This window comes from Arachis hypogaea, chromosome 17 (genome assembly GCF_003086295.3).
Source record: "Arachis hypogaea cultivar Tifrunner chromosome 17, arahy.Tifrunner.gnm2.J5K5, whole genome shotgun sequence".
Classification (NCBI taxonomy): Eukaryota; Viridiplantae; Streptophyta; class Magnoliopsida; order Fabales; family Fabaceae; genus Arachis; species Arachis hypogaea.
Window position 1 is genome coordinate 125,389,689 of NC_092052.1, and position 26,115 is coordinate 125,415,803.

Below are 26,115 nucleotides of genomic sequence, written 5' to 3' on the forward strand. Positions count from 1 at the left end.
AAGGACAGATGATACCATTTATGCCATTCCTATAAAAAAACGTGAATTTTGTTTCTTTTTCAGAATACTAAATGTTACTTTTTCAAATAATTTGTATACATATATTTGACGAAAATTAAATAAATAAAAGTTTCAGATAAATTTAAAGAAAAATTGGTCAATAAGAATGAAAAAGAAGAACATACCAAATTCATCTGTTAGGAATTTAGGAATAACACGCAGAAAGAATTGAAATTATTTTAAAGGTAGTTATTTGATCTACTTAAATCAATTTTTTGAATAAACCATTTATATAAAATAAATCGGTTTTTTTTAAACCATATAGTAACACGTGTCAACCATCCAGAAGCAACTTCACCTACAGTCGACTGCAGGTGAGTTTCCACCGTTTAATTTTCATAAAATTGGGGTTTTTAAGTTGACTTTTGCTAATTACCAATGTTCTGAAAACCGGACCGGACTGGCCGGTCGAACCGATTCAACCGGAAACCGGCAACAAAAACGGTCCGATCCGCTATCTATAACCGCTCTGTCAAGAACCGTTTAAAAATCGTTGAACCGGTCAAAAACCGGCCGGTTAGACCGAACCGGAAACCGACCGGTTCCTTAAAAACGACGCCATTTGGAGTTTTTTGGAAAAAAGAAAAAAAAGGAAAAGCAACGCCTCACTCTCACCCGGTCACCTCCTTCCCCCAACACCCCTCTCTCATTCGTGAATGCCACACTCATCTCATCCCCTTCTAAAGCAAAGTTCACAATACTGACAAACCAAAACCCTAGCCTCCTCCTCAATGATTCTACTACCGCCGTGCGTGGTTGTTGGCGCCTCCGTGGGTTCCTCCTTCCCCCTTTCCCGAGCCAAAACCCAGGACCTCTATTCTAGCGCGGCACGTCATCCCCATCCCTGGCTTCTTTGTTCAAGCCTTGGAGCAGCTCGCCGTCGTCTCGTCGCCGTTTCGTTTACAACCCAGAAAAAAGAAACAAAGCTTCGGTAGCGCTGAGAGCCCCTTGCCCCCTTCTCTCCTTCTCCTTGCCCCCATCCCTGGCTCTGTTAGTTTGTTTAATTTTGCTTCGCATCCGCTCCTTCCTTTTAATTTTGCCATGGTTAGTGGTTACTGATGAGTGATGGCTCTGTTTAATGTTGTTTCTGGTTACTGATGGGTTTGTTTAATTTTGCTTCGCATTCGCTTCTTCCTTTTAATTTGCTCTATTTACTGATAAGTGATGGCTCTGTTTAATTTTTGAATGCTTTGTTCTTCTTGTTCTTTTTAATTTCTGGAATTTTTGTTCAAATTTGTATGTAATGTTTGATAATGTTGCTGTTTTGTAATTGCTGGTTGCTGGATGCAGGTTTAGTGTCATCACTATTTTGGAGTGTTTATGTACTAATGTTTGTTGCTATTTTGTCATTGCTGGTTGCTGGTTGGAGGTTTAGTGTGATTATTGGTTAATGTTTTGTAATGTTTGTTGCTGAATGCTGATTGTTGAGTTCAGATATGGTCTTGTTGCTGAATGCTGTTTGTGCTGAATGCTAAGTGTTTGTTGCTGAATGCTGCTGCTGTTTTTAATTTCGTGAATGATTTATTAATTTCATTGTTCTTAACCGCTGTTCTTGTTAAAAAATTTGCAATTGATCTTTTGATTGATTATATGCCTCATGTTTTTAATTTCACTCTACTTCTAGGCTTTGAAATCAGTTTATGATAACTGATGCAATTATTTAGTTGAATAACTGATGTAATTATTGAGTTCAAGAGATTGAGTTTTTCTGTTCTCATTATTAGTAAGACATGGATAGTTTAGAATTTTCTATTTCTTTCCCTTACTTCTGAAGTTCATTGTTTCAGAAGGTTTAGTGTTGGCTTCAACTTTCAAATGGGAATTGGGAGCTGGTGAAGATAATAACATCTTCTGGAACTGAGTCTGTTGTTTTACTGCCTGATGGAAAAGTAAGATTTGATCTAGAATTACCATAGTACACAGTGATGTTTGTTTCATTTAGCTGGACTCAATGAGACAACTGGAAAGTGTTCTTTAAATTTAACCTTGTTAATCATATCTTGTACAATTTTGGTTGCCATAAATCCCTTGAAGAAAGTTCTTCTGTATGGTAATGATTATATTGAAGCCTACAAGCGTAAGAATCCTGTTTTGTTTTACTTTTTGACTTAGCTACATTAAGGCTATATTCTCTATTTTTAACTTGTGCACTGCAATTCAATCCAACTATTTTTAAAGAAAGTATAATTATGTTAAATGTCAACATATTTGCTGTAAATTTGAGTATTTTGATGATTAATTACATTTAGTTGGTGATATTTTATATAGGGTTTTAAATTTGAAAGATACTTTGTGATGTTTATTTATAATTTATTTATTATTTTATTAAGGAACGGTTTTTTCGGTTGAACCACGGTTAGACCGGTTAGACCAATAAATCAGTGAACCAATGATTAGAGCAGTTCAATGACCGGTCCGGTTTTCAAAACCTTGCTAATTACTAATTAGTGTTGAAGCGGTTTCGGTATGGCATTGTACGACGCCGGAACGTGCTTGACTCTTAAGAGACTGACTTGGGCATAGAATCTCATTCCCACTAGATCCACGGAAGCTATATTGGCATATCTCTTCGAACCTTTCCATCCGGAGCCCGCAAGCCTTTTTTCGTTAATGGATGGCTTGACTTCGAGAAGAGAATTGTTTGATCCCATCGTTTAGATATAAAATAAAAAATGTAAAGAGTGTAGATTGACAGCAGGCAGTTTTAGTAGACACGAACCGGATAGGAGCACGAAGAGCTAGCAATCGGTTAGAAAGGTAAGCATAACAAGGACAAGCCGAATTTATGTGAAGCTATGTCCAAGTTGAATCCAGGAAAGGTTCCGTAGCCATCAATTTTATATGAAGTCGAATCAGAGCGCAAGTCGAGCGGATGTGGATAATAGAGAGTTTTTGTGCGTTTTGTCAAACCTTGTAGCAACAAGGGCCTAACCGCCTAACCAAAATGGTTCTGCATATATGATAGATAGATAGATTATTTGTCAAAGAAAAAAAAATAAATTAATTAAGAATTAATAATCAAATTCATTCTTAAAAATTATTTATTCTTTAAATAAGTTTAAAAAATTATTTTAATTATATTAGTCTCTAAAAAATAAAATATAAATCAAATTGATCTTCTAGTAATTAAATGATAACGTATTATAAGATAATTAATTAATGTGTCCCGTCAATAACAAATATTATAAATTCATTTAGAGTCAAATTAGTTTTAAAAAATACACACGTACATCATTTTCATCCTTAAAATTTTAAAAATTGATCAAATTAATTCTTATATAAATCTCTCTTTTTTTTTGTAATATTATATTTTTAATATGAAAAAGACTACTTGTCTTTTAAAATTTAGTCTTTAGTCAGCTTTTTTAAGGATTTATTATTATTTAATTAATTTGAATACCCACTTTTATGGACCAGTTATTCAAAAAATTAGAGAAGTTACTTATTTTTTATTTTCTTTCTCTTCTAAAGGCTGAATAAAAGACAATATTTAAAGGATACATAGTTGCACTGTTTTAATATTTCTTAATCCTACTAATTTTAATAATAATTTTACAATTTAATAAACAAAATTTTTTATATAAAATAATAAAATTAATAAAATTATTAAAAATTATTTTTACTTGTATTTTTGGATTTTATATTTTCAAATTTTAGTTTTTTTATATTAAAATTTTTTATATGAATAATTTTATCAAACTATTATTAATTATATACTAAAAGTGTTAGTTTTTTTTAGATTTTATTAAATAAATATAGTAATTATTTTTAAATTATTCACCCAAATTTTAGTCCAATCTATCATTAGTTGTCCATTTTAATTTTTCTATATTTATTTTAGTTCAAAATTCTTTTTAACAAATTAACTTTAAGAAAAAGAAAAAAAAATCTGACAATTTAGAAGACATAGAGAAATGGTGATAATTAAGTAGTAATAATATTAAAAAAACTACTTTAAGATATTAGGATTCACTGAGTAATTTTACAAATCGATTTTTGAATTATTGAGTTCTACCACATAAATTAAATAATAATAAAAATTATAAATTTAAAAATATTTAAAATAATTAAATTTTAAAATAATTATTATATTTATTTAGTAAAATTAAAAAAAATTAAAATTTGAAGTATATAATTAATAATAGTTTGATAAAATTATTCAAATAAAAAAATTTTATTTAAAAATCTAAAATTAAAAAATACAAATGAATAAATAACATTGTAATAATTTAGTTATTTCTATTATTTTATATAAAAAAATTTGTTTATTAAGATTTAAAAAATGATATTAGACTTAGTAGTATTAAAAATATTAAAAATTTAGCCATCACCCATCCTTGGGCAATTTACCTATTTAAAATAAATGGAGAAAAAGTTTACTCTCAATTACAACAATTGAGAATTAGTTACTTGCATGTCCTGATTCATTTTTATTATTTTATATAATCCGTGATAACCTTTCACGTTTTACAACTAACACATAAACCGTGATAAGCTCCAACGGTTTATGAAAGAAGCATCATAAACATAAATTGTGGTAACCTTCTACGGATTAAGTGAACATTGGGAGGCATAAACCATGGTAACCTCCCACGATTTATGAAGAGATCAGTTTGGGCATACACCGTGGGTACCACGGTTTTTGAATATATATATATATATATATATATATATATATATATATATATATATATATATATATATACATCGACCAAGAGGTTAGTTATACTATCTTGGTCATATCAATATTTTTGCATTGGATGCTCGATATGTGTCAAAGTTTTGTGCATGTTATATATCTTCCTTAGTTATACTATCTTCACCTAAAACAATATAGGACTACATGTTTGTTCGCGTTATCTTTAGGAATATCAAATAAAAGTAAATAAGAGGACAATGTGATCAAGAAGTGATTTCGCGTTAATTAATGTCATTATGTAATATTGGTATTTGGAGAATCAGACTATTACCATTAAGAGAGGAGAGCTATTAGCACGTTTATTATATTGATTTGTTTGTGTTCGGTAGGACGGTTACCGGACGGTGTAGGATTGCTTGTCGGGTGTGAAGATGGGTCCCAGCTTGGACCTGAGTTCTGAGAGGTATGTGCGGCCGACTTCCCGAGAACTTCTGAAGTTGAGGGGGGTGCCACCTGCAAAGACACTCCGACGCTCAAGTCAGTGGGTGTGCAAGTGGCGGAGAGGAGAAATAGTAATGACGTACCTTAGGGAAGGGGTAGGACCCTCCCCTTATATACCTTGTCAGTAGGGCGGGCCCACGAGGGGAGGCCTCCTTCCAGGAAGCTTCGCTCCCCACAGCTGTCATGCAGCTGTCAATCAGGACGTGTGTCCGAGTCGTGGATTGGGCGGGTTGCACATTGACCCGGTCGTGCGGATCGGTTTGTCTATGGGCCGGGCGGCATTTGCACCTAACGGGGCTGGGCCATAACAGTTTGTCTATTATTATTATTATTATTATTATTATTATTATTATTATTGATCCGTTAGCCTAAACCGATCTATACCAATAATCTCGGAACCAGAATCAGCACACAACTCCCCCGCAAATCTCTCCACGAAACTACTAAAAACCCCGAATATCGGGCCACCAACGGAGACCCTGCCCAAAACGGTAACAAACAATATGGATAACTGCCCTCAGCAACTCCATTATATACAAGTGACTCACTTAGTCACAGGTACGCAAGACATTCAGTTTTGACTCTGAATTACTTCAAACTCTTACTTACTTGAGCATTGGAGTCTCTTTGCAGGTGCCCAACGCCGCCCTCTCAACAAGTAAATGACGTTCCATTCTTCTGCTCCAAGGAAAGCCGGCATGAACAAGAGCAGGACGAGCTATACCTCAGAGTGTCCAGATCTAGATAGGAACATTTGGCACCCACCATGGGGCCTCGACTTTTTCTAACCCCACAAACCTTTTATTCTATACATTTTCTACTCTTTTTTGCAGGTCACAGCATATGGCAGACGAGCAAAACCATGCTCCCTCGAATACTAACCAGGCCGAACTCCTGGCAATCAATGAGGCTCTCATGGCTGAGAACCAGAGAATGGCCAAACTCTTACGCCAAAGGCAGCACGACCATAGCAAAGGAAGAGAGAACAAGAACGTTGAAGACAAAGACAACAACGATGAGCACACATCGGAGACAAAACACACCATACCCAATCCCCCGAAAACAACCACCAAAAGAACCAACCCCTTCACAAAGGAGGTTATGAGCTTCGAAATGTCCAAAAACTTCACCCTACCAACGACTTTAAAACCTACCAAGAAATAGGAGACCCGAATGTCTACGTCACTAAATTCCACACTATGATGTTCATGAACAAAGAATCTGACCCAATTTTGTGCCGCACTTTCCCAACCTTTCTGGATGGAGCCGCCCTAATTTGGTTTTCCAACCTCCCTGAAGGTTCCATTTCCAATTTTGATGAGCTGGCCAACCAGTTCATCAAGCATTTTGCCGCATCCAAAATATACGTCCACAATTCTGACTACCTGAGCACTATCAAACAAGGACCGAATGAAAGCCTGAAAGACTACATGACCAGGTTCGCAGAAGCAACCAATGAAATACCCAACGTAAACCTTGAAGTCCACCTCCACGCCCTAAAGAGCGGTCTTCGCTCAGGAAAATTCCAAGAATCCATAGTCATAGCAAAACCAAAGACTCTGGCTGAATTCCGAGAAAAAGCAACAACCCAGATCGAAATTGAGGAATTTTGAGCACTGCGAAGAGCGGGAAAACCTACCTTGAATAGAGAGGACGAGAGATGAAACAAGCACTCGAGCTGCAAATAAACCAGAGGGCATTCAGACTGACACCGAAGTTTGACAGCTACACTCCCCTTAATACAAAAAGGGAGGACATCATAAAAGACATCCTACATTCGAAACTCATCAAACCTCCAAACAGGGCCGGTACATATCAGGACTAATGATATGTAGTAAATCCAAATACTGCGCCTTCCATCAGAAGTATGAACACACCACAGATGACTGTGTAATAGTAAAAGATGTCTTCGAGAAGCTAGCCCGCCAAGGACTATTGGACCAATATATCGATAGCTACGGATGAAAACAGAACACAGAAGACCTCAGCCAACAAGCTAAAGCAACTGAAAATTCCCGATACAAAGGGAAAAAGGTAGACAGTGATATCTATCCACCTTGCAGAATAATAAATTGCATTTCCGGTGGTTTTGCAGGTGGTGGATGTACAAACTCGGCAAGGAAAAGGTCGTACCGAGCTATGATGACCATGATAGAGTCAACCTCATCCCAACCCATCAACAAAGAGAAACCAAAAATCTCATTCATCCCTAAAGACTCTAAGGCAGCCGACCGCAACCTGGACGACCTCGCTGTCATCACAGCACAGGTTGGAGAGCCACTAAAGAAGATCCTGATGGATCCAGGGAGCAGCGCAGATGTGTTATTTTATTCAACATTTCAGAAAATGAAACTGAGCGACAAGACCCTCCAACCTTCATCCGAAGAATTGGTAGGTTTCTCAGGTGAGCGAGTTTCCATCCGAGGTTACATCTGGTTACAAACCACCTTTGGAGATTATCCTGACGTAAAACCATAGAGATACAATATCTCGTTATCGATTGCAAAAGTCCTTATAATATCATTCTAGGCAGACCTTCCTTGAATGCATTCAATGTTATTGTTTCTACTGTGCATTTGTGTGTTAAGTTTCTCTCGCAGGATAACAAATTTGTAACCATCCACAGAGACCAAAAGGAAGCCAGGCAGTGCTATAATGCCAGCCTGAAGAACGAACAATCAAGACAGCCTGAACAGCAGTATGTCCAAGCAATATATAATTCAAAACATTTGCCTCCCCTGGCCGACCTGGACCCTAGAGCCAACTATCAAGAACGACATATGCCAACAGACGACCTTACTAAGATTCAATTAACGACCGAGGAAGGAAAATATACATACCTCAGCAACGCACTAAAAAATGAAGAACGAGATCCCGAGCTATTAAGGCACAACGTCGACCTATTCGCATGGACTCCGGTAGATATGCCAGGGATAGACCCCAACGTCATCTGTCACAAGCTAGCTATCAACCCATCAATCCGACCTATAGCTCAGAAGAAAAGACACCTTGGTATAGATAAAAGGGCAGCCTCCCTGGAGGAAACCCAAAAGCTCCTCAATGCTGGTTTAATCAAAGAGCTCAGATACTCCACCTGGTTAGCCAACGTGGTAATGGTAAAAAAGAACAACGATAAGTGGAGGATGTGTGTGGACTATACAGACCTTAACAAGGCCTGTCCAAAGGACGCATACCCCCTCATGTGCATTGATAAACTGGTTGACAACTCTTCTGGCTTTCGATGTTTAAGTTTTATGGATGCTTATTCTGGCTATAACCAAATACTAATGCATTCGGCTGACCAGGATAAAACTGCTTTTATCACTCACAAGGGTAATTTCTGCTATAAGGTTATGCTGTTTGGACTAAAAAATGCAGGTGCTACTTATCAGAGGGTCATGGACAAAATTTTTACAAACCAAATCGGCCAGAACATAGAAGTCTATGTTGACGACATGGTGGCAAAGTCAGCACATAAACAAACCACGTTAACGATTTAAAAGAAATATTTCAACAACTTCGAAGGTACAACATGAAGCTCAATCCAGAAAAATGCGCTTTTGGAGTTCAGAGTGGAAAATTCCTCAGCTTCATGCTAACTTGCCGAAGTATTGAAGCAAACCCCAAAAAATGCTAGGCAATCCTTAACATGAGGAGCCCAAAGATGGTAAAAGAAGTTCAACAATTGACTGGCCGACTTGCAGCATTGGCCAGGTTTCTACCCCGCATAGCCTACCGATCACATTATTTTTTCAAAAGTCTAAGAAAACAAGAAAAGTTCCACTAGACCGAAAATGCAGCCTTCACCGAACTCAAAGCCATGCTATCAGCACCTCCAATCCTCTGAATCCCAGACGCTAGTAAACCACTTTATCTCTATTTATCTATTACCAATTATGCTATCAGTTCTGTTTTGGTAACAGAAATAGGAAAGCAACAACACCCGGTATACTTCATCAGCAAATCCCTTCAGAACACCGAGGTCCGATACCCGAAGCTAGAAAAACTGGCTCTAGCTATTGTAACAACAGCCAGACACTTGCAGCATTATTTCCAAAGCCATACCATTGTGGTCAGAACTGAACAACCTTTAAGACAAATACTGATGAAACCTGAACTGGCAGGAAGATTAATCAAATGGTCGATCGAGTTGTCAGAATATGACATCCAATACCAGTCCCGAGGAGCCATCAAATCACGAGCACTGGCCGACTTTATCGCAGAACTCACTTCAGAAGAAAAAGGTCCTAAAGACAACCCATGCACACTATACGTCGACGGAGCTTCAAACAGTAAGGGTTTCAGAGCAGGAATACTACTTGAGGACAAATAAGGAACAACATTAGAACAATCCCTACAATTTACTTTCCACGCAAGCAACAACCAAGTAGAGTACGAAGTGCTAATAGCAGGACTGCAACTGGCCCACACAATGGGCATACCACAGCTAAACATCAAATGTGACTCCCTACTAGTGGTACAATAGGTAACAGGTAATTCCAGGTAAATGATCCATTAGTAGAAAAATATAACACCATTGTCAATAACCTTGTCAACAATTTTCAAAAATTCAATATTTCCCACATACCTCGGGAACAAAATGATAGAGCAGATATCCTTTCAAAATTAGCAACAACAAGAAGTCAAACTACGACACCTGTATTATCTCAACTAAGCTTGATGAACCTAGTGTTATGCTAACAACAATTTCAAGTTTCTCGCAGGAAGATGACTGGCGATCACCTTTCATAAGTTACTTGCAAACAGGTAGCTTACCCAACAACATTCAAAACAAAAGAAAATTCAAAAGGAGGGCAAGCTTCTACACACTACTCGGCGATGAGTTATATAAGAGAGGTTTTACAAGACCTCTCCTAAAATGCCTGAACACGACAGAATCCGAACTGGCAATGAACGAAGTTCATGAAGTCGTTTGTGGAACACACATAGGAGGACGAAGCTTAGCTGCCAAAATACTCCGAGCAGGTTATTATTGGCCGACGTTACAACAAGACTACATGAATAAAGTTAAACATTGCGATTACTGCCAATGTCACGTACCAATCATCCACAACCCAGCCGAGGAGTTACACATGTCCGACGTATGCTGGCCGTTCAACAAGTGGGGGCTAGATATCCTCGAACCTTTTCCACCCGCTCCAAGCCAGGTTAAATTTTTAATTGTCGCCATTGATTATTTTACAAAATGGATAGAAGCAACACCATTGGCAAAAATAACTTCCGAAAAAATTATTTTCTTTGTATGGAAAAACATACTATGCCAATTCGGTATTCCTCAATCCATTATTACTGATAACGGTAGACAATTTATAGATCCAAAGTTCACAAACTTCTTACAAAATTTCCTAATAGTTCAACAGTTCTCCTCTGTCGAACATCCACAAACTAACGGTTTAGTCGAAGCTGCCAATAAAATCATTTTACAGGGCCTTAGAAAGAAACTATAAGACTCAAAAGGAGAATGGGCCGAGCTTATCCCTGAAGTGCTATGGATTTACAACACAACATAACAATCATCGACAAAGGAAACCCCCTTTAGGTTGGTATACGGATGTGACGCCATGATACTCATTGAGATCTCCCTACAAAACACCAGAACTACAAATATCAGCAAAAGTGACAACATCGAAAACCGAAGAGCTGAGCTCGATCTCGTCAAAGAGATCCGAGACAAGTCAGCACTACAACAACTAGCAACTAAACGAGCTATAACTCGGAAGTACAATAAGAAACTCAAACCGAGGACATTCTCAGATGGAGACCTCGTTTTCAGAAGAATAGAAGATGTCCAAAAACCACAAGGACACGGCAAGCTAAGCGCCAATTGGGAAGGCCCATTTCGAATCCAAAGAGTTATCGGCAAAGGAGCATACAAATTACAAAAGCTCGATGGAACTATCCTACTTAACAGTTGGAACACATCTTCTTTAAAAATGTATTTCAGTTAGTCTATAAGTCGAACATGGTAATGCACTCTTTTTCCTACTACTAGATTTTAACCCTAAGGAGGGTTTTGCTAGAGAGGTTTTAATGAGGCACGCCACCCCGCACTTCTTTCATTCATCATATTACAATACAAACATTAACTATTATCTACATTCTATCTCATATTCCATTCGTCCGAATACTACCAACAAATAATACTAAAATCCCACATATTCAAACACATTTTTCACAAAAATCAAACATGTAATAGAAACATGCAACCAAATCCTAACATTACCAAATTTGTTTGGCTAAAGTACAAGCCAGCGGTCCAAAACAAATCCATTAAACAACGTTAACGGCTATAAGCCTAAATAAGTTCCAGCATACATACACAAAACAAAACAACAATTACTACAAGCTAAACATTAGGGTTTTCACCCTCCCCCTCGACACCATCATCATCATCAACCAACTCATCACCAACGACTACTTTGCACAGATCCATGGCAGACAAATCAGCACCAGGCACCAGAAGCTTTGCCTGCTCAACCACCCTCTCAAAACCAGCTGCGAACATCTCAAGCCCATGATCTTCCTTCTTAGTCTCAAGCTGTTTCTTCTCAACACTAAGAACTATTAACCGAGCTTCCAAAGCAGCCTTCTTCTCACCAAGTTTTTCCCCAACACCTTCGGTGGCTGTTAGCTTATTTTGCAATGAGTCAACCAAATCCAGAGCAGTACGGAGCTTATTTCCTTTCTCCAAATTATCTTGCATCAACTGATCAACCGTATCTTTATCAAATGAATCCCTCACATGCTTCAACTCTTGTGTTCGGCCGATGGATATTAGCCGAGCTCCCATCACTTGCAATAAACCAACAAAACAAATCAAACTCACACAAGCAAACACTACTAAGAAAAGATGAATAAAGATACTATACCTGCAGATACTGACAAACTCCAATATCACCAACCTCCTGGACGAGCTTGACATCGGCCGGATTCTGACAATACTCATCAGCCACCATACTCAGCGGGAAGTGTTCACTCCAAAAAGAAGTCAAGTCCTCATCTCCCCGGTACGCATGAAGCACCCTCTGGTTCTCAGTAAAATGCTTCACTACCTCCAAATCAATATCCTTCCCGCCAAGCTTACCCTCGGCAGGGTTCACAGGCCTATCCTTTTTGACCTCACCCCTTCTTTTGTTCAAAATTAACCTTCTTACGAGATGGTTGATTAATCTCAGCACCCTTCTCTGCCATAATATAGCTACTAGAACCCTGCTTCTCGACGTTCTTCGTCCGAAAATAAGCTCGCAAGCTACTCGAAGTCACCTTGGGAGCCTTCTCAACTGCAAACAAATAAACAGGAAAGGATATTACAAACCATAAACAACCACATACAAACAAACTACACACAACAATTACCTATATATCCAGCCAATGCATCTTTATCCATTTCCAACTCAAAAAGTTCAACAACCGACAACAAACCCGAAAAGAAAATATGATTAACTAAAAATTTCACAATCATCTCATTCCTATACTCCATCCCATCCATATCCAATATCTGTCTAGGCCTCAGAACCCAGAATAAAGAAAACCTCTCCAACATGCATTCGTAAACAAACCAGGGAAATTCACCCTCAGCAACACCAATCTTTAAAAACATAGATTTAAAACCCTTATAAGAAGACCTATATAAACTGAAAATGGCACGACTCGGAGCACTGGCAAGATTCAACCAACAACCACGTCTAACCCCTTTACACTGAAACAACGCAAAAAAGACTTCCAAAGAGGGTTCAATCTCTAAATACCCCATCAGAATCTTAAAAGCCCTAACAAATGCCCATGAATTAGGGTTTAGCTGCAACAGTGCACACCTAAGCTGCATCAACATGCCATGTTCAAACTCAGAAAAAGGGAACTTCACACCTAAGTCAACAAAAACACAACTATACATGAAGAAGAACTCAAACCCTTCCCCGCAATGAAAGGCGCGATCACTAGCACTACATGTCACAAACCTAAGTTTAATATCACTACCTTCCCTAACCCACGAAGAGACTAACACTAACTGCGATACACTCTGCTCATCGTCAAACACCGAAGCATACCCATTGACCGACTCCGCCACCCACAAAAATAGATTCGCATGGTCCCAAACCCACACATCTTCCACAATTTTAACCTCCTTCTTACCACTACTGGCTGTCCCTATCTCAACCTTTTTTCCCTTCTCCATCTCGAAAAACAAACATGCACACAGACAAACTAACCTTTCTTACTCATTTTCCGCAAACACAAGTGAAAAGGAAAAAAACCCCTAAAAGCGGATACTCAAAGAGTCCAACAAAAATCGCCCACCAGCCCACTACCCCACACCTCCTGTAAACGTTACACATTCAAAAACAATCCCCAGCCGTAGATGATAAAACCAAAAACGCAAATCAATGGCCAGCTCTTACCGTCGTTCCAATTTCCAACACGCATTAAATGAAATTGTCTTTTTCAACACACACTCTCTCTCTCTCTCTTCTAAAGCCACTTCCAAAAGGATTACCGCGAAAATTCAAAAGATTGACCTTTTATTCTTTTCAAATTCGACAATAAATGAGTTAAGCTTGGGGGCTCCGAGCTATATCTCGGCAAATCAAAACCACTATACTCCAAAGTCGCCAGTGACAAACAACCAACATTAGATCCTGGTTCCGAGCTATAACTCATAAAAGCTTAACCTGTTTATAGCTCGACTTCTGAAACAGGTCAACCTTGGGGGCTATGATCCGTTAGCCTAAATCGATCTATACCAATAATCTCGGAACTAGGATAAGCACACAACTCCCCCGCAAATCTCTCCACGAAACTACTAAAAATCCCGAATATTGGGCCACCAATGAAGACCCCGCCCAAACCGGTAACAAACGATACAGATAACTGTCCTCATCAACTCCATTATATACAAGTGACTCACTTAGTCACAGGTACGCAAGACATTCAGTTTTGACTCTGAATTACTTCACACTCTTACTTACTTGAGCGTTGGAGTCTCTTTGCAGGTGCCCAACGCCGCCCTCTCGACAAGTAGACGATGTTCCATTCTTCTGCTCCAAGGAAAGCCGGCCTGAACAAGAGCAGGACGAGCTATACCTCAGAGCGTTCAGATCTACACAGGAACAATTATTATTATTAGAGAAAATTTAAAACAAAGATGAAAAATGACAAATGTGAATTTTCAATTATGAATAAAGAATATATAAGCTCAAGTTCTATGTTTATACTATTTTTTAAAATTATATTTAATCATATTAATATTGCAAGTATGATGAGGAGTACATGAATTTTATATTTTTAAAATTTAACGAGTGTTAGAAATGCTTTTGTCTTCCATATGTTGCAGCCGACTAGGGTTATGTATATATATAGGTACTCAAAAATTGTGGAATTATGTATATATATAGGTACTCAAAAACCATGGGAGATTACCACGGTTTAACTGATCTCTTCATAAACTGTGGAAGGTTATCACGGTTTACGCCTCCCAATGTTCACTTCATAATCCATGAAAAGTTACCACGGTTTATGTTTATTATGCTTCTTTCATAAACCGTTGGAGCTTAACACGGTTTATGTGTTAGTTGTAAAACGTGAAAGGTTACCACAAATTATATAAAAATAAATCAAGACAGGCAAGTAACCAATTTTCAATTGTTGTAATTGAGTAAATTTTTTCTCCATTTATTTTAAATAGGTAAATTCCCCCCTCCCCCCATTTTTTAGCCATTACCCATCCTCGTTGGATCTAGCTGGTCACTAGGGACAAATCATAACCATATTCAAGGTTATTTTAGTCAAAATATCTCTCACTACAAGACAAAGAAGCTCCACACAACTTATGCGTACCTAGAATATGATGTTCCATTTTTTCGTACGGAGGAGAAAAAAAGAAAAAAAAAGTTGGCTTTTTATACTTTTATGGCGGTTAGGGTTAGTTGTGGCGGCTGCGGCCGGAATACTGCAGTTGTGGAGGAGTTATGGCAGAGGCCGTTCGCCCGCTTGAATTAGTTTGATCCGGAGAAATTAAAGTGATTTTTTCATTGGCCACATTTTGTGTAAATATTAATACTATCACTTGACATTATATGAAAGACAAATTTATTGTGTGATTGTCTTGTCTGGAATTGTTGGTTGCTCCTTGATGAATTGAATTTGCCTTTAGCAAAGTGAACGATACACCAACTTGCATAACATTGATTTATAAATATTAGACCCTTTTTTCATTTTTTTTCTTTTCATTAATGCATACATTAATCCACATCTTCTTAATGAAAGATTAAGAAAAATATAAGTTTAGACATGTTTAATAAGTAATAGAACACAATAGTAATTGAAAAATTAGATGCATGAATACATAATTTGATCTGTTATCTTTTAATTTTAAAGTTAACATAGGAGGGCCTATATTTGAAGAGGGGATAATTAAGAATAAGTATAAGAACTAACTTTTAATTAGTCAACTGTAATTATTTTTTCATTGTAAAATTTATTTTAACCCTCATATTACATTACATTTAAGAGTTAGAGTTTAAAATTTAAAATTTAATATAAAAAATAATCTAAAAAAAGTTGACTAATATTAAGTAAAAAACTAATTCTTTAGTTGAATTCAGGTCCAGTACGAGGTTTTGGGGAAAGGTTGAGCTCCATTATTGATTCCTACCTTTCACAGTAAGTTTCAGATGCGGGAGTTTAGTATTCAAAGATATTCTTGTATTTAGTAGCTACTTGATGTACAAATTAAGAGCTTTTCCAGTTTCCTACCATTGAAATGTAATAATTTTTGAATTAAATTGAGATACATTTCGTTTCTGGATCACTGAGAAAGGGTCACACTACTTTGCTAAAGTCTTTACCTTATTTAGAGTTTGAATGACATAATAATGTGAGAAGAGAATAAAATAAAAAAGTGGATTATGGTCTTTCCTATCTTTTCAAAAGCTTAATAGGTTTGAATCTTCCGAATAGTAGCACTTCCAAATGAATAAAAAAGAGGAGGGAGGTTTTTTTGGGGGGGGGGGGGGGGGTGGCAGATTCATTCCACTTGGGTAGAGAAGGATTCAGCTTCTCATTAAAGCTTAATATTTAGTTGATGTTGTATTACATTTAGACATCATTGTTTTGGGTAATTTAATCACCTTATACAGTTCCAATCTTTCTTTTTAATATGTGGATAACATCTGATTTTAATAGATATGATGAGGAGGCAATATTCTTTGATGAATCTGTAAGAAATGCAAAATGAAAGCAATTAGAATCCAAGGCATTGGATGTAAGACTGTCTGCTACTTTTTAATTGCTTTATTGATTTATTTCTATTCATTTATACTAAACTTCAATACTGGCAATATGGGTTGTCTAAATGATTCTGTAACTCAGTATTCTAAAATCTTAAGCTAAGCAAATGAGTTCAATCATATAAAAGTAACAATGCAACAACATTCTTTAATATACACAAGTGCACTTGGTTATTGATCAAAAAATAAGTAGTGAAAATGATGGACTGTGCTAACAAATTGTTAAGGGATTCTGAAGATGGACAGAGTGTCCATATTGTGTGTGATACACAAAATTTATATGATCTTTTTTTTTCCCTCAACTTTTCAGTTTGTATACCCTGCTTATACAACATTGCTGGGGCACCTACGTTCTAAAGCTGTAGATGATTTTAAGGCTAAGCTAGAGCAATCACTGAACAACGGAGAAGGATTTGCTTCATCTGTTCACATGTGGACTGAGTCTATTATGCTAGAGTTTGAAAAAGGATCTGCTGGTATATAGTCTAATAGAATGCGTTCTTTGCATATACATTGTCACCTGTAACTTTATTTGCATATTCTAGAATTTATTGCCAAATCTCAAATGCTATATTTTCCACCGTTAGTTAATAATACATCACTCCACACATATGGAGAATTCAAGTACTTTAAATGGAGGAAAAAGCAATAAGCAGTAACATTGTTTGATTTATATCAAGTTCTTTAAAGATTTGGATGGTATCAGTTTTCTTGTCATTGTGTTAAGGACGTGCATGAATCATTAATGATAGATACTTTTTTATATTCCTATTTTCTCAAATGAGTTACATTAGCATCTTATGCTCGTATTTTCTCACATTAAAGATACATATTCTCTCATATGGATTTACTTGAAATCTCTTTCCTTCTTGGTAATCATGTAAAACTTTCATATTGCTGGTGAACTGCTCACTTCTATTTGGTGCTTTTGTAATTTTGTTTGTACTTTTCAGATGCTGCTGTGAGACAGGCTAGTTGGAGTGCATCAAAAGTTAAAGACAAATTGCGTCACGATATTGAGTCACATGCTTCATCTGTGCGTGACACAAAGTTTTCAGAAATAACAACATAATTAAAATTTCCAATAAGGAAGCTTGTATTTCTGGTTTTGAATAAGGAAGCTTCTTAAACGTGAGACTGAAGCTGCCGTATCAGAACTTTCAGCTTGTATTTCTGGTTTTGAATTGGATGAAGAAAAATTTGAAAGAATGCAACACAGCTTAAGGGACTATGTGAAAGAAATAGTGGAAAATAAAGCAAAAGAAGAGTCAGGGAAGATTCTGATTCGCATGAAGGATAGGTAACAATATTCTAAATATAAATATTGTCAATTCTTTAATCTATGTACCAATCATGTGTTTGTGTTGCAATTTGCAAGATTTATTTTATAAACTGATTGATTTTTGGAGTTTGGAAATTAGATAGTTGTAAGGATTGAAACTAGTTATGATGCTTTGCTATGTATTTGTGAAGTTCTTGAATGATATAGGAGTGCCAGAATTTTTTTCAAGTAAGAGGATGTTATTGTCTTGTCAGTGCCAGAATTTTTCAGGACAAGAAATTAGGATAAATTATTAAAAATAAAACTTGCTCGTTTCATTGGCAGTAAATCCTAAACTAGTAGGATAAGGCCTGTTGTTATTGTCTTTTGTCCCCATTTGTTTTTGTAGGATGCCTGTAGTATAGTATTTATTTGGAAGCTTACTGGTATTGTTGTACTTTTTAGATTCTCTACAGTGTTCAACCATGATGCTGATTCACTCCCTAGAGTGTGGATTGGGAAAAAAGATATCAGCTGACAGCTATTATTAGGGATGCTGGATCTGCGGTAATTAATAGCCAATTTGATGATAAATTTTCAGCTTCCTATACTTGCAAGTATGTTAGAAATCACTTCATTTAACACCATTTAATGTTTTTTCTACCTTGTATCAGTCGTTGAAGCTTCTATCAGATATGGCTGCTATATGCTTGGAGGATGAGAAGCCAGATCGCATTGAAAATGTACTTCATTCATCTTTCATTGATAGACCTGCTGGTGCAATATCTTCCCAAAATAGAATTGAAGGGCCTACAAATCTACTGGCTTCAAGCACATGGGAGGAGGTACTATATGCGAATATTTGTGGTATTCCTATTAATGTTGTAGAGAAAGCTATTATTTCTGAGCATCTATTATAAAATGTAGGTTCACCCAAAAGACACACTTATCACTCCAGTGCAGTGCAAGTCCTTGTGGAGACAGTTCCAGGGAGAAACTGAATATACAGTTACCCAGGCTATTTCAGCTCAAGTAAAAGCATAAAAAACTATTCTTTACTTTTAACTTTTTTCTCTTACCTTTCTTAACTGAACTTTTGGTGCAATTTCAAACTTTTAATCAAATTGTCTGTTTATAAGTATTCTCTGATTTTAATATTTTGGCTAAAATTAGGGTATGTATGGTAAATATATGCTGTGTGTTAGTTACTGAGAAAGAGGGGATGGTTTTTACTTGGTGTGCAAATTATAATATTGGACTGCAATTTCTTTTGCTGGACTGAATAATCCTCTACAAAGCCGAATTGGCATTAATTATTGGAGTAACATCTATAATCCCTTTTTTGTTATTTTGGCTGTGGGTTCAGGAGGCCTTCAAGAGGAGTAACAATTGGCTACCTCCTCCATGGGCTATAATGGCTATGGTCATCCTTGGTTTTAATGAATTTATGCTTCTTCTAAAGTAAGTCATCACCTAAGTCTGAACTCGTATCTTTGTTATTATCATAATTAGGGTTTATCTAATTAGGTGATTATCAGAGACAATTCTCTTCATAATTGTGGTATGGGTTGGAACCTATTTTCCTGTTTTATAGTTTTCTAACTTTACGTGTGAAATAGAAATCCTTTCTACCTGATGATTATATTCGTTCCCCAATTTTGTTTGTCTTAATTTGCAATATTGGAAATGATTTGTAAAAGTAGTAACTAACATAAGAGCGAGCTAGTGAGATGATGTCAGTTACCATGTTTTCTTTGTAGCTGCCTGGTCTTCTATCCCTTTCGTCGAAGTCGCTGCCGACAATTATGAACATTCTTAAACGTCTTGCTGAAGAAGCTCAGGCGAACTCAACACCTAGAGGGTCAGAATCACAAAATGCAAATGCTCCGGTATCAAGAAATCAAATGCAAAATTCTGATAAGAGTATCAAGCACGCTCTCCAATTCTTCTGTATCCAGTGTTGGCTCATCTGGCGTTGATCAATAATACTCATCACCAAACTTGTCTCAAAGACGAAGAACAAACCTTCCAGAAGCTGAATTTTCTTGAGGGTTATGGTTATTAATATTTATGCGTTATAGCTTGTAATTATCTGAAAATTTATGAGGGGAAGAACCCCTATTGGGGTTCAAGTTCAACTAGATAATATATGAAAGTCATATCATAGACCATTAAAAATAAATAAATAATACAAGCGTTCACTTTAATGATATCTATTCAATCTTATTCTTTATCCAAAAATCTCACATGTAGTGAGACTAAATGAATAAAATGATATCTTTTCAATTATATTCTTTACCATGGATGTGGCATGTAGTGAGACCAAATACAAATACATTGATTTTTCCTGAAATAAACTCAACCTGAGTTAATCCTATCCTATCTTATAATTATCCTTGAAAAGAGAATTTCTTCCGTAATGAAAATTCAACGTGGCATGCTCTAGATTCATTCTTAACAATTCCTTCATCCTATATTAAGCTCATCTCTCCCATCCCGTGTTATTGTTGTCACTTGCCATAATACAACAATTAAGTATGAAATTTCAAATTTTGAATTTTGAATTTAAAATCAAAATTGAAAAAAAGATTCATTTCCATTATTTACATTCTCTCTCTATTCTCAATTTCTATTTTTCTTTCTTCTTCTTCTTCATCATCATCTTTAGTTCCTCCTCCTCCTCTTCAGTTTGTGTCTTGATTCTCAGATACTATTTTTTTGATCTCTTTTTCTTCTTCAAATCTTTTTGTTCCTAATCTAACTTGAAGGTGAAGATTATAGAGTTTCAAAGCAGTTAATGTCACTGTACCTGATGGCTCCAACCTTCAGGGGAGTCGTCGCAGTGGAAGGGACAACAGCGGTGGTGGTAGGGGTTACGAAGGTGGATGCGGTGGCAACGACGGCTATGGTGGTGGAGGAGTCTAAGGAAGCATGGGTCCTAGTGGTCACGGTAGAATTCGTCGTGGTAGTAGGTAAGGTAGAGGATGTGATGACGGTCATGCATGCTACAGCCGTGGTGGAATGGGTCAAGGATTGCAATCAGGGAGGAGGCGGATGCAGAGGTAGGTTCGGCGGCATTTGTGCCGGCGGAAGCTGCTACAACTGTAGGCATTTCTGGGCATTTTACAACAGACCGCCCAACAAGCTCTATGAGAAAATGAAAGTATAAAATTTTACAATCCCGCTATGTTACCAACAGTATTTCTGCCAACTTCTACCAACTCTTGTTTATGATTGTATTTAATAGAAGTGTCTTTGTGGATGTGTCTAATAAAAATATCTTTTTTATGACTGTGTCTAATGGAAGTGTCTTTATAGATGTATTTTCTGAATGTGTCTCTTTATACATGTATTTAAAATATAATAATTAATTATTGTTGGCAATAAGTTGGCAGATAATATATTGGTACCCTATACTTTTCCAAAATTTTAATATCCCTGCTCATACTATTGTTTGGTTTTTTTAATATCACTTTTGTTTATTTAAATTGGATCTTCATAGCAGGTAACAACATCAGATCACTCTCAAGAGACACGCTCCCACCTAGGGGTATTTCTTTTTTCTTTTTCCAATGACAGATTCGTAATGGTTTGCAATGATGAGTTGTGTGTGTTCTTTATTATTTGATCTGATATGTCTGGACTGTTGTTGTACAGAGGCGTCTTTCTCCGTTGATGTAGAAAATCCGGAACCGTATTATTCTTGCCAGGATTCTAATTGCCCTTCGCCAAAAGGTCTTAACCTGTTTTCTTCTTATCCTCAATTTTGCATCCAATAAGAGCAAGTGATATTTCTAAGTAATGCAGCATGAATTGTTTGTTTTTTCTTTGGTTTTTGTGATTTCTGTAGTTACTGTGGAGGTTTGTATCCGCTCTATTGTTTCTTTTAATTTTTTTATGTTAACTTTGCTACATAATTCTGTTCTTCTTTCTGTGCTTAATATTACATACATCTTAGTTTGAATTAATATTGCATTGTAGCTAATATATTATATTCTTCTTCTCCCTATATAAACAATCTTTTACTGTGGAAAATTTTTTTTGAAAATTAATGAAAATTGGACTGAGAAAAATTTAACATAAATACATTATGATTTAATCAACTAGCAGTGTTTGACATAATAGAAACTAAACTATATCTACTGTTGTTTTCATTCAAGGTGAATCTAATCAGAATAAATTGAAAGGAGTTAAGTTTATCTACGGACAGCAAGTAGCAACTATACGCCTAGTTCATCATGCACCACCCGCTCTGCCTTTTTACTTTGTGCTTTGGCATCGTTAGGTAATGTTCTATTTATTGTATTGCTGTTGGATTCCTTTGTAGTGTTTGTTGCATGGCTCTCATATAAGGATAGATCTCATATAAGTATACATCTCGAATGTTATTAGTAGTTTCAACATAGGAAGTTGCTAGGGTGTCAGCATTTGCTCTATGTCCTTTTAGAGATCCTTGAACCATTTTCTTCAACTGTAACACGATTTAGCATCAACAACTTTAGAAATAATTAACTAATGACTAAAGCACAACATAGTTTTAGCTTCATAGTGATCACAAAGTCCTACTACTGTTGAGCATTACAAGTTAAAAGGAATATAACCATGCATTAATGATTAAATTCTTAAACCTTGAAAATATCTCTCTCTCTCTCTCTCTCTCTCTCTCTCTCTCTCTCTCTCTCTCTCTCTCTCTCTCTCTCTCTCTCTCTTTCTCTCTCTCTCTCTCTCTCTATATATATATATATATATATATATATATATATATATATATATATATATATATATATATATATATATTTTCATTTGTGCTGTTTTATTGCTTTTCCAACCTTCATTTTCGTTTTTTCCAATCAAGAGAAAAGTCAACATAAGGAAGGGTGATGTGCATGAAAAGTTTTTACACACTACAAAATTTTGTTATATAGTCTCAGCCAGTTGTAAATAGATTTATCAAGAAAAAAGACTTCACTGAAAATAAATTTTATAGTTAAAGCATGTTATATTCTATTTCTATCGAAGATTCATTATCGATCTTTCACCCCACAGCTTAAAGTATCATAGTTTAGCTAAGCAGATACCACATACAACCAATCCCAACCTTTTTAGACGAATTTTAAAATTCTCTATGATAGCTCTCCTGATGTTCAATTCTTCACCTTAGATCCTGTATATCAATTCTCTATTTATTCTCATGTTAAACTTGGTTTCCCAATTTTCATTAAGTATATTTTCTTTAATTAAGATTTGTATCATATGCCATAATTTGATGTTACCTTATATCTAAATTTTAATTGTTCTTCATTCGTTGAGCATGCTAAAATTTTAATAGTGATATTTCTTTTCAATAAATATACGGACTTTCTCCCTTTTCTTGACAGAAAAAAATTGGCATCACATCTTTGTAAGTTGTGATTTCTAAAATTTCTTTAATAATTCTGTCGTTTGCTATCATTTAGAATGAAATATTCTATCATTTTCCTAAACTTTAGCTATTTGCACCGGTTTGCAACGAAAGACATTGGTGGTTGTAGATTGCCGATGTCAAGAAGAAGGCATTCTATGTGCTTGACCCCGCGAAGAAAAAGAAAGATGAAATACTTGAAATAAAAATTACGCTGAACAAATTTGTTGTAAGTTATTTACATCATACATATTTTTGTTGTAAATTATTCAAACATGAGTAGAATTTGGTTTATTGGAGTTGCTAATTTACATTCACTTGATTGTTAAGTGTTCACTTGAGTTCATTTGCACACAGAAATATTTTTCTTGCTGATTGAATATTTATCACGTTTTATTCAAATATGAATAGAATTCGGTTCATTGGAGTTGGTGATTTATATTCACTTGATTGTTAAGTGTTCACTTGAGTTCATTTGTATGCAGAAAATATTTTTTCTTGCTGATTGAATATTTATCACGTTTTATTCAATCACTCCTTGTGCCTGATTTTATTTTTTGTATCCTTTTCAGGGATTAATAGTATTCCAGATGAGGATTTATGCTGGAACAGAACCCTTGATGGAGGACGGAGAGGGAGTTGAAGTAGAATATATCACGATCAGCGGTCAATGAACAAAGTAAAAATCTTTTTTTGCTATAGTGCTATTTTTAATATGTTTTATTGTGTATTCTATTAATCATATTTTACTTATTTCTTAGTTATGATTGCGGGATATACGTGATAAAATGGCTGGAAACAATTTATCCTCAACAGATTAAAAAAGGGAAGTATCAATATAAAAACTGGAAACAAGTAAATAATTTCTAAATTAATAAAATTTGGTTCATTTCTTATTTCAGTTGGGTTCAAATTAAGTAATTTCTTTCAATTAATTTGTAGGAAGAAATTGATGCCTTCAGGCACGAATATGGTCCAACCAATTTGTTGCACAAAATAAATAAATTGAGAGACCAAGTGATTGAGGCATCTGAAGCCATAAAACTCCCTAAACCATCTATTGCCCTCTCAAGCCTTTTTTGTAAATTCACATCTGGAGATATAGACAGTAAATAGGTTATAGTTTCTTTGACTCGTTGAAATTAATACTAATTTGTTTAACTTGTTTAAAAAAGCAAACACTTCTTCTTTAATGTATATATGTGAATATTAATGTAAATGTTAATGGAAATCTAATGTTAATGTATATATGTGAATGTTAATCGAAATCTAATGTTAATGTATATATCTGTTGGAACTGTCTGGGCTGCTATTTTTTTATAGGTTCACAGTAAATGGATTCAGGGTATTTATCAAACATCAAAAGCCCCCAAAACACAAATGAACCGAAATTAATGTACTGAATGAACCGAAAAAAGTGTATATATCTATTCAATTTTAGAAACACCTAAACTCTTTGACATAACATAATTGCAGAAAGCTAATTTGAAAAACAAAAAAATGACTATTCAATAAAGAATAACATCAATAAGAAATTAACCCTCTTATAACTTCAATGAACCGAATTTTGCTCATACATAAATGAAAATTTATGTTAATAAAAACTAAAACTCCTATAATTCTCTCCGGGATAATTCATATCCTGTGCATCATAAAGGCTGAAACTTGACTGAATCATTGATCCACCATCTAAAAGGTTCAACTGTAAAAGACAAAATTAATCATATATTAGCAAAATGCACAAACGAATTTTCCCCTAATTGAAAGCAAATCAATGTTACCTCGCTTGGAGCTGCCTTTTTCTTTTTCTTTGTTGCGTTTGCAATCTTTTTTTTTCATGGTTGATCCCAGTCTTTTATTGGGACGGCCTCTTATTCTAACACGTGGCTGCCTTTGAAGGTCATTCACATGACTCAACATCGCTTCTTCGTGAGATAATGAACTTTTCTCTTTGTTTTTTGCTTGATATTCTTGCATCTCGGCCATGACATTATCAAAAGCTTGGAGCAGAATTTCGGTCAGCTCCTCGGATTCTGGAGCAAATTCACAAATATTAATAAGCCTGGTGATCGAATTGGTTTATTGATTCAATCGATAAATTACTGGTTGAATCAGTAAAATTGGTCTCACGTAAATAAAAAATATAAAATAGTCAAAAACTTAAAACTAAAATTTGAAATACATATCTTCACTAACTTTTTATGAAGAATCAAGTTTCAAATTTTAAAAATAAATAATATAAAAAAATATAAAATTTGTCGATACTACTATAATAATATCTTAATTTAACACAATAAGAATACAATTAATTCACAAAAGCCTATCATCTAAGTATAATATCAGTAAATTTTAACACGAGTATCAAAATAAATAACCTTAATCACAATACTAGCATTGAAATAAATCAAGCAAATTAACAAATTTAGTGAAATTTATATTTATATTAATAATGATACATAATTAAAATATAATTAATTTAAAAAATAAAAGATACAAAATTAAATTAAATTATGTAATTGAATATATACTGTATAATTACTATTTGTCATATATAATAATAAGAAGCATGATGATTGAATGACAAGGAAAAGATGATACAACATTAAGGTTTTTAGTTCAAATAAAGCTTAGCTACAACATTTTAAAAAAATTTTCATACTGATTCTCTTTCTTAAACAGTCCAAAAGATAAATCGAACTGATTTAAGATTCGATTTTCTAATTTTTCGATCAAACCGACTAATCCAATTTTTATAACTATCTATTAACAGTCTCGCATAATGATTTTGAGTGTAAACACTAGAAAATTTCCCATAAATTAATCTAGTATCCTCTAATTTATTTTTATATATACCACATATTTGAGAAAAAGTAGAAATGGGGAATCATTACTTTACCTAACTCACCTGCCTAAGAATTCATTTTGGTTCCCTTTAAAGTTCTCAAGG

General features: G+C 35.3%; 3 protein-coding genes, 1 long non-coding RNA gene and 1 pseudogene across 6 annotated transcripts; 4 read left to right on the plus strand and 1 right to left on the minus strand.

The window, feature by feature from the left end:
- Positions 1 to 638: 638 nt before the first annotated feature.
- Positions 639 to 2,159, plus strand: LOC112766533 (uncharacterized). The gene is made up of 2 exons (XR_003184419.3): positions 639 to 1,104; positions 1,848 to 2,159. It is a non-coding gene; the product is annotated as an uncharacterized lncRNA (long non-coding RNA).
- Positions 2,160 to 6,399: 4,240 nt separating this feature from the next.
- LOC112763882 (uncharacterized) lies at positions 6,400 to 6,813 on the plus strand. Its single transcript, XM_025809432.1, has one exon. It carries the CDS (start codon positions 6,400 to 6,402, stop codon positions 6,811 to 6,813), a length of 414 nt encoding a protein of 137 aa, XP_025665217.1.
- Positions 6,814 to 11,414: 4,601 nt separating this feature from the next.
- LOC140181061 (uncharacterized) lies at positions 11,415 to 19,916 on the minus strand. The gene is made up of 4 exons (XM_072223553.1): positions 19,512 to 19,916; positions 14,188 to 14,318; positions 12,091 to 12,501; positions 11,415 to 12,013 (listed from the first exon to the last, which is right to left on the minus strand). The coding sequence occupies exon 4, from the start codon at positions 12,009 to 12,011 to the stop codon at positions 11,568 to 11,570; it is 444 nt and encodes a 147-aa protein (XP_072079654.1). The 5' UTR covers positions 12,012 to 12,013; positions 12,091 to 12,501; positions 14,188 to 14,318; positions 19,512 to 19,916; the 3' UTR covers positions 11,415 to 11,567.
- Positions 14,627 to 19,232, plus strand: LOC112763883 (protein ROOT HAIR DEFECTIVE 3 homolog 2-like; annotated as a pseudogene).
- Positions 19,917 to 20,196: 280 nt separating the features above from the next.
- On the plus strand, positions 20,197 to 24,414 carry LOC112766012 (uncharacterized). 3 transcript variants are annotated; one of them, XM_072222314.1, is made up of 7 exons: positions 20,277 to 20,930; positions 21,270 to 21,317; positions 21,425 to 21,502; positions 21,928 to 22,052; positions 23,257 to 23,397; positions 23,741 to 23,847; positions 24,111 to 24,414. In XM_072222314.1, the coding sequence occupies exons 1-3, from the start codon at positions 20,565 to 20,567 to the stop codon at positions 21,446 to 21,448; spliced, it is 438 nt and encodes a 145-aa protein (XP_072078415.1). In that variant the 5' UTR covers positions 20,277 to 20,564; the 3' UTR covers positions 21,449 to 21,502; positions 21,928 to 22,052; positions 23,257 to 23,397; positions 23,741 to 23,847; positions 24,111 to 24,414. The 3 variants fall into 3 exon arrangements, 2 of the variants coding, with proteins under 2 accessions (XP_072078416.1, XP_072078415.1); XM_072222315.1 differs by lacking the exon at positions 23,257 to 23,397 and having other exon boundaries at positions 20,197 to 20,930; XR_003815292.2 differs by lacking the exons at positions 20,277 to 20,930; positions 21,270 to 21,317; positions 21,425 to 21,502; positions 21,928 to 22,052; positions 24,111 to 24,414 and adding an exon at positions 23,930 to 24,064 and having other exon boundaries at positions 23,224 to 23,397.
- The last annotated feature ends 1,701 nt before the right edge of the window (positions 24,415 to 26,115 follow it).

Bases quoted from the DNA above. Each gene is read 5' to 3' on its own strand.
- LOC112763882 (XM_025809432.1), top strand. From the start codon at position 6,400: ATGATGTTCATGAACAAAGAATCTGACCCAATTTTGTGCCGCACTTTC.
- LOC140181061 (XM_072223553.1), bottom strand. From the start codon at position 12,011: ATGGGAGCTCGGCTAATATCCATCGGCCGAACACAAGAGTTGAAGCAT.
- LOC112766012 (XM_072222315.1), top strand. From the start codon at position 20,565: ATGTCACTGTACCTGATGGCTCCAACCTTCAGGGGAGTCGTCGCAGTG. The intron at 20,931-21,269 runs GTATAAAATTTT...GGATCTTCATAG, and splicing joins AGCTCTATGAGAAAATGAAA to CAGGTAACAACATCAGATCA. The intron at 21,318-21,424 runs GTATTTCTTTTT...GTTGTTGTACAG, and splicing joins AGACACGCTCCCACCTAGGG to AGGCGTCTTTCTCCGTTGAT.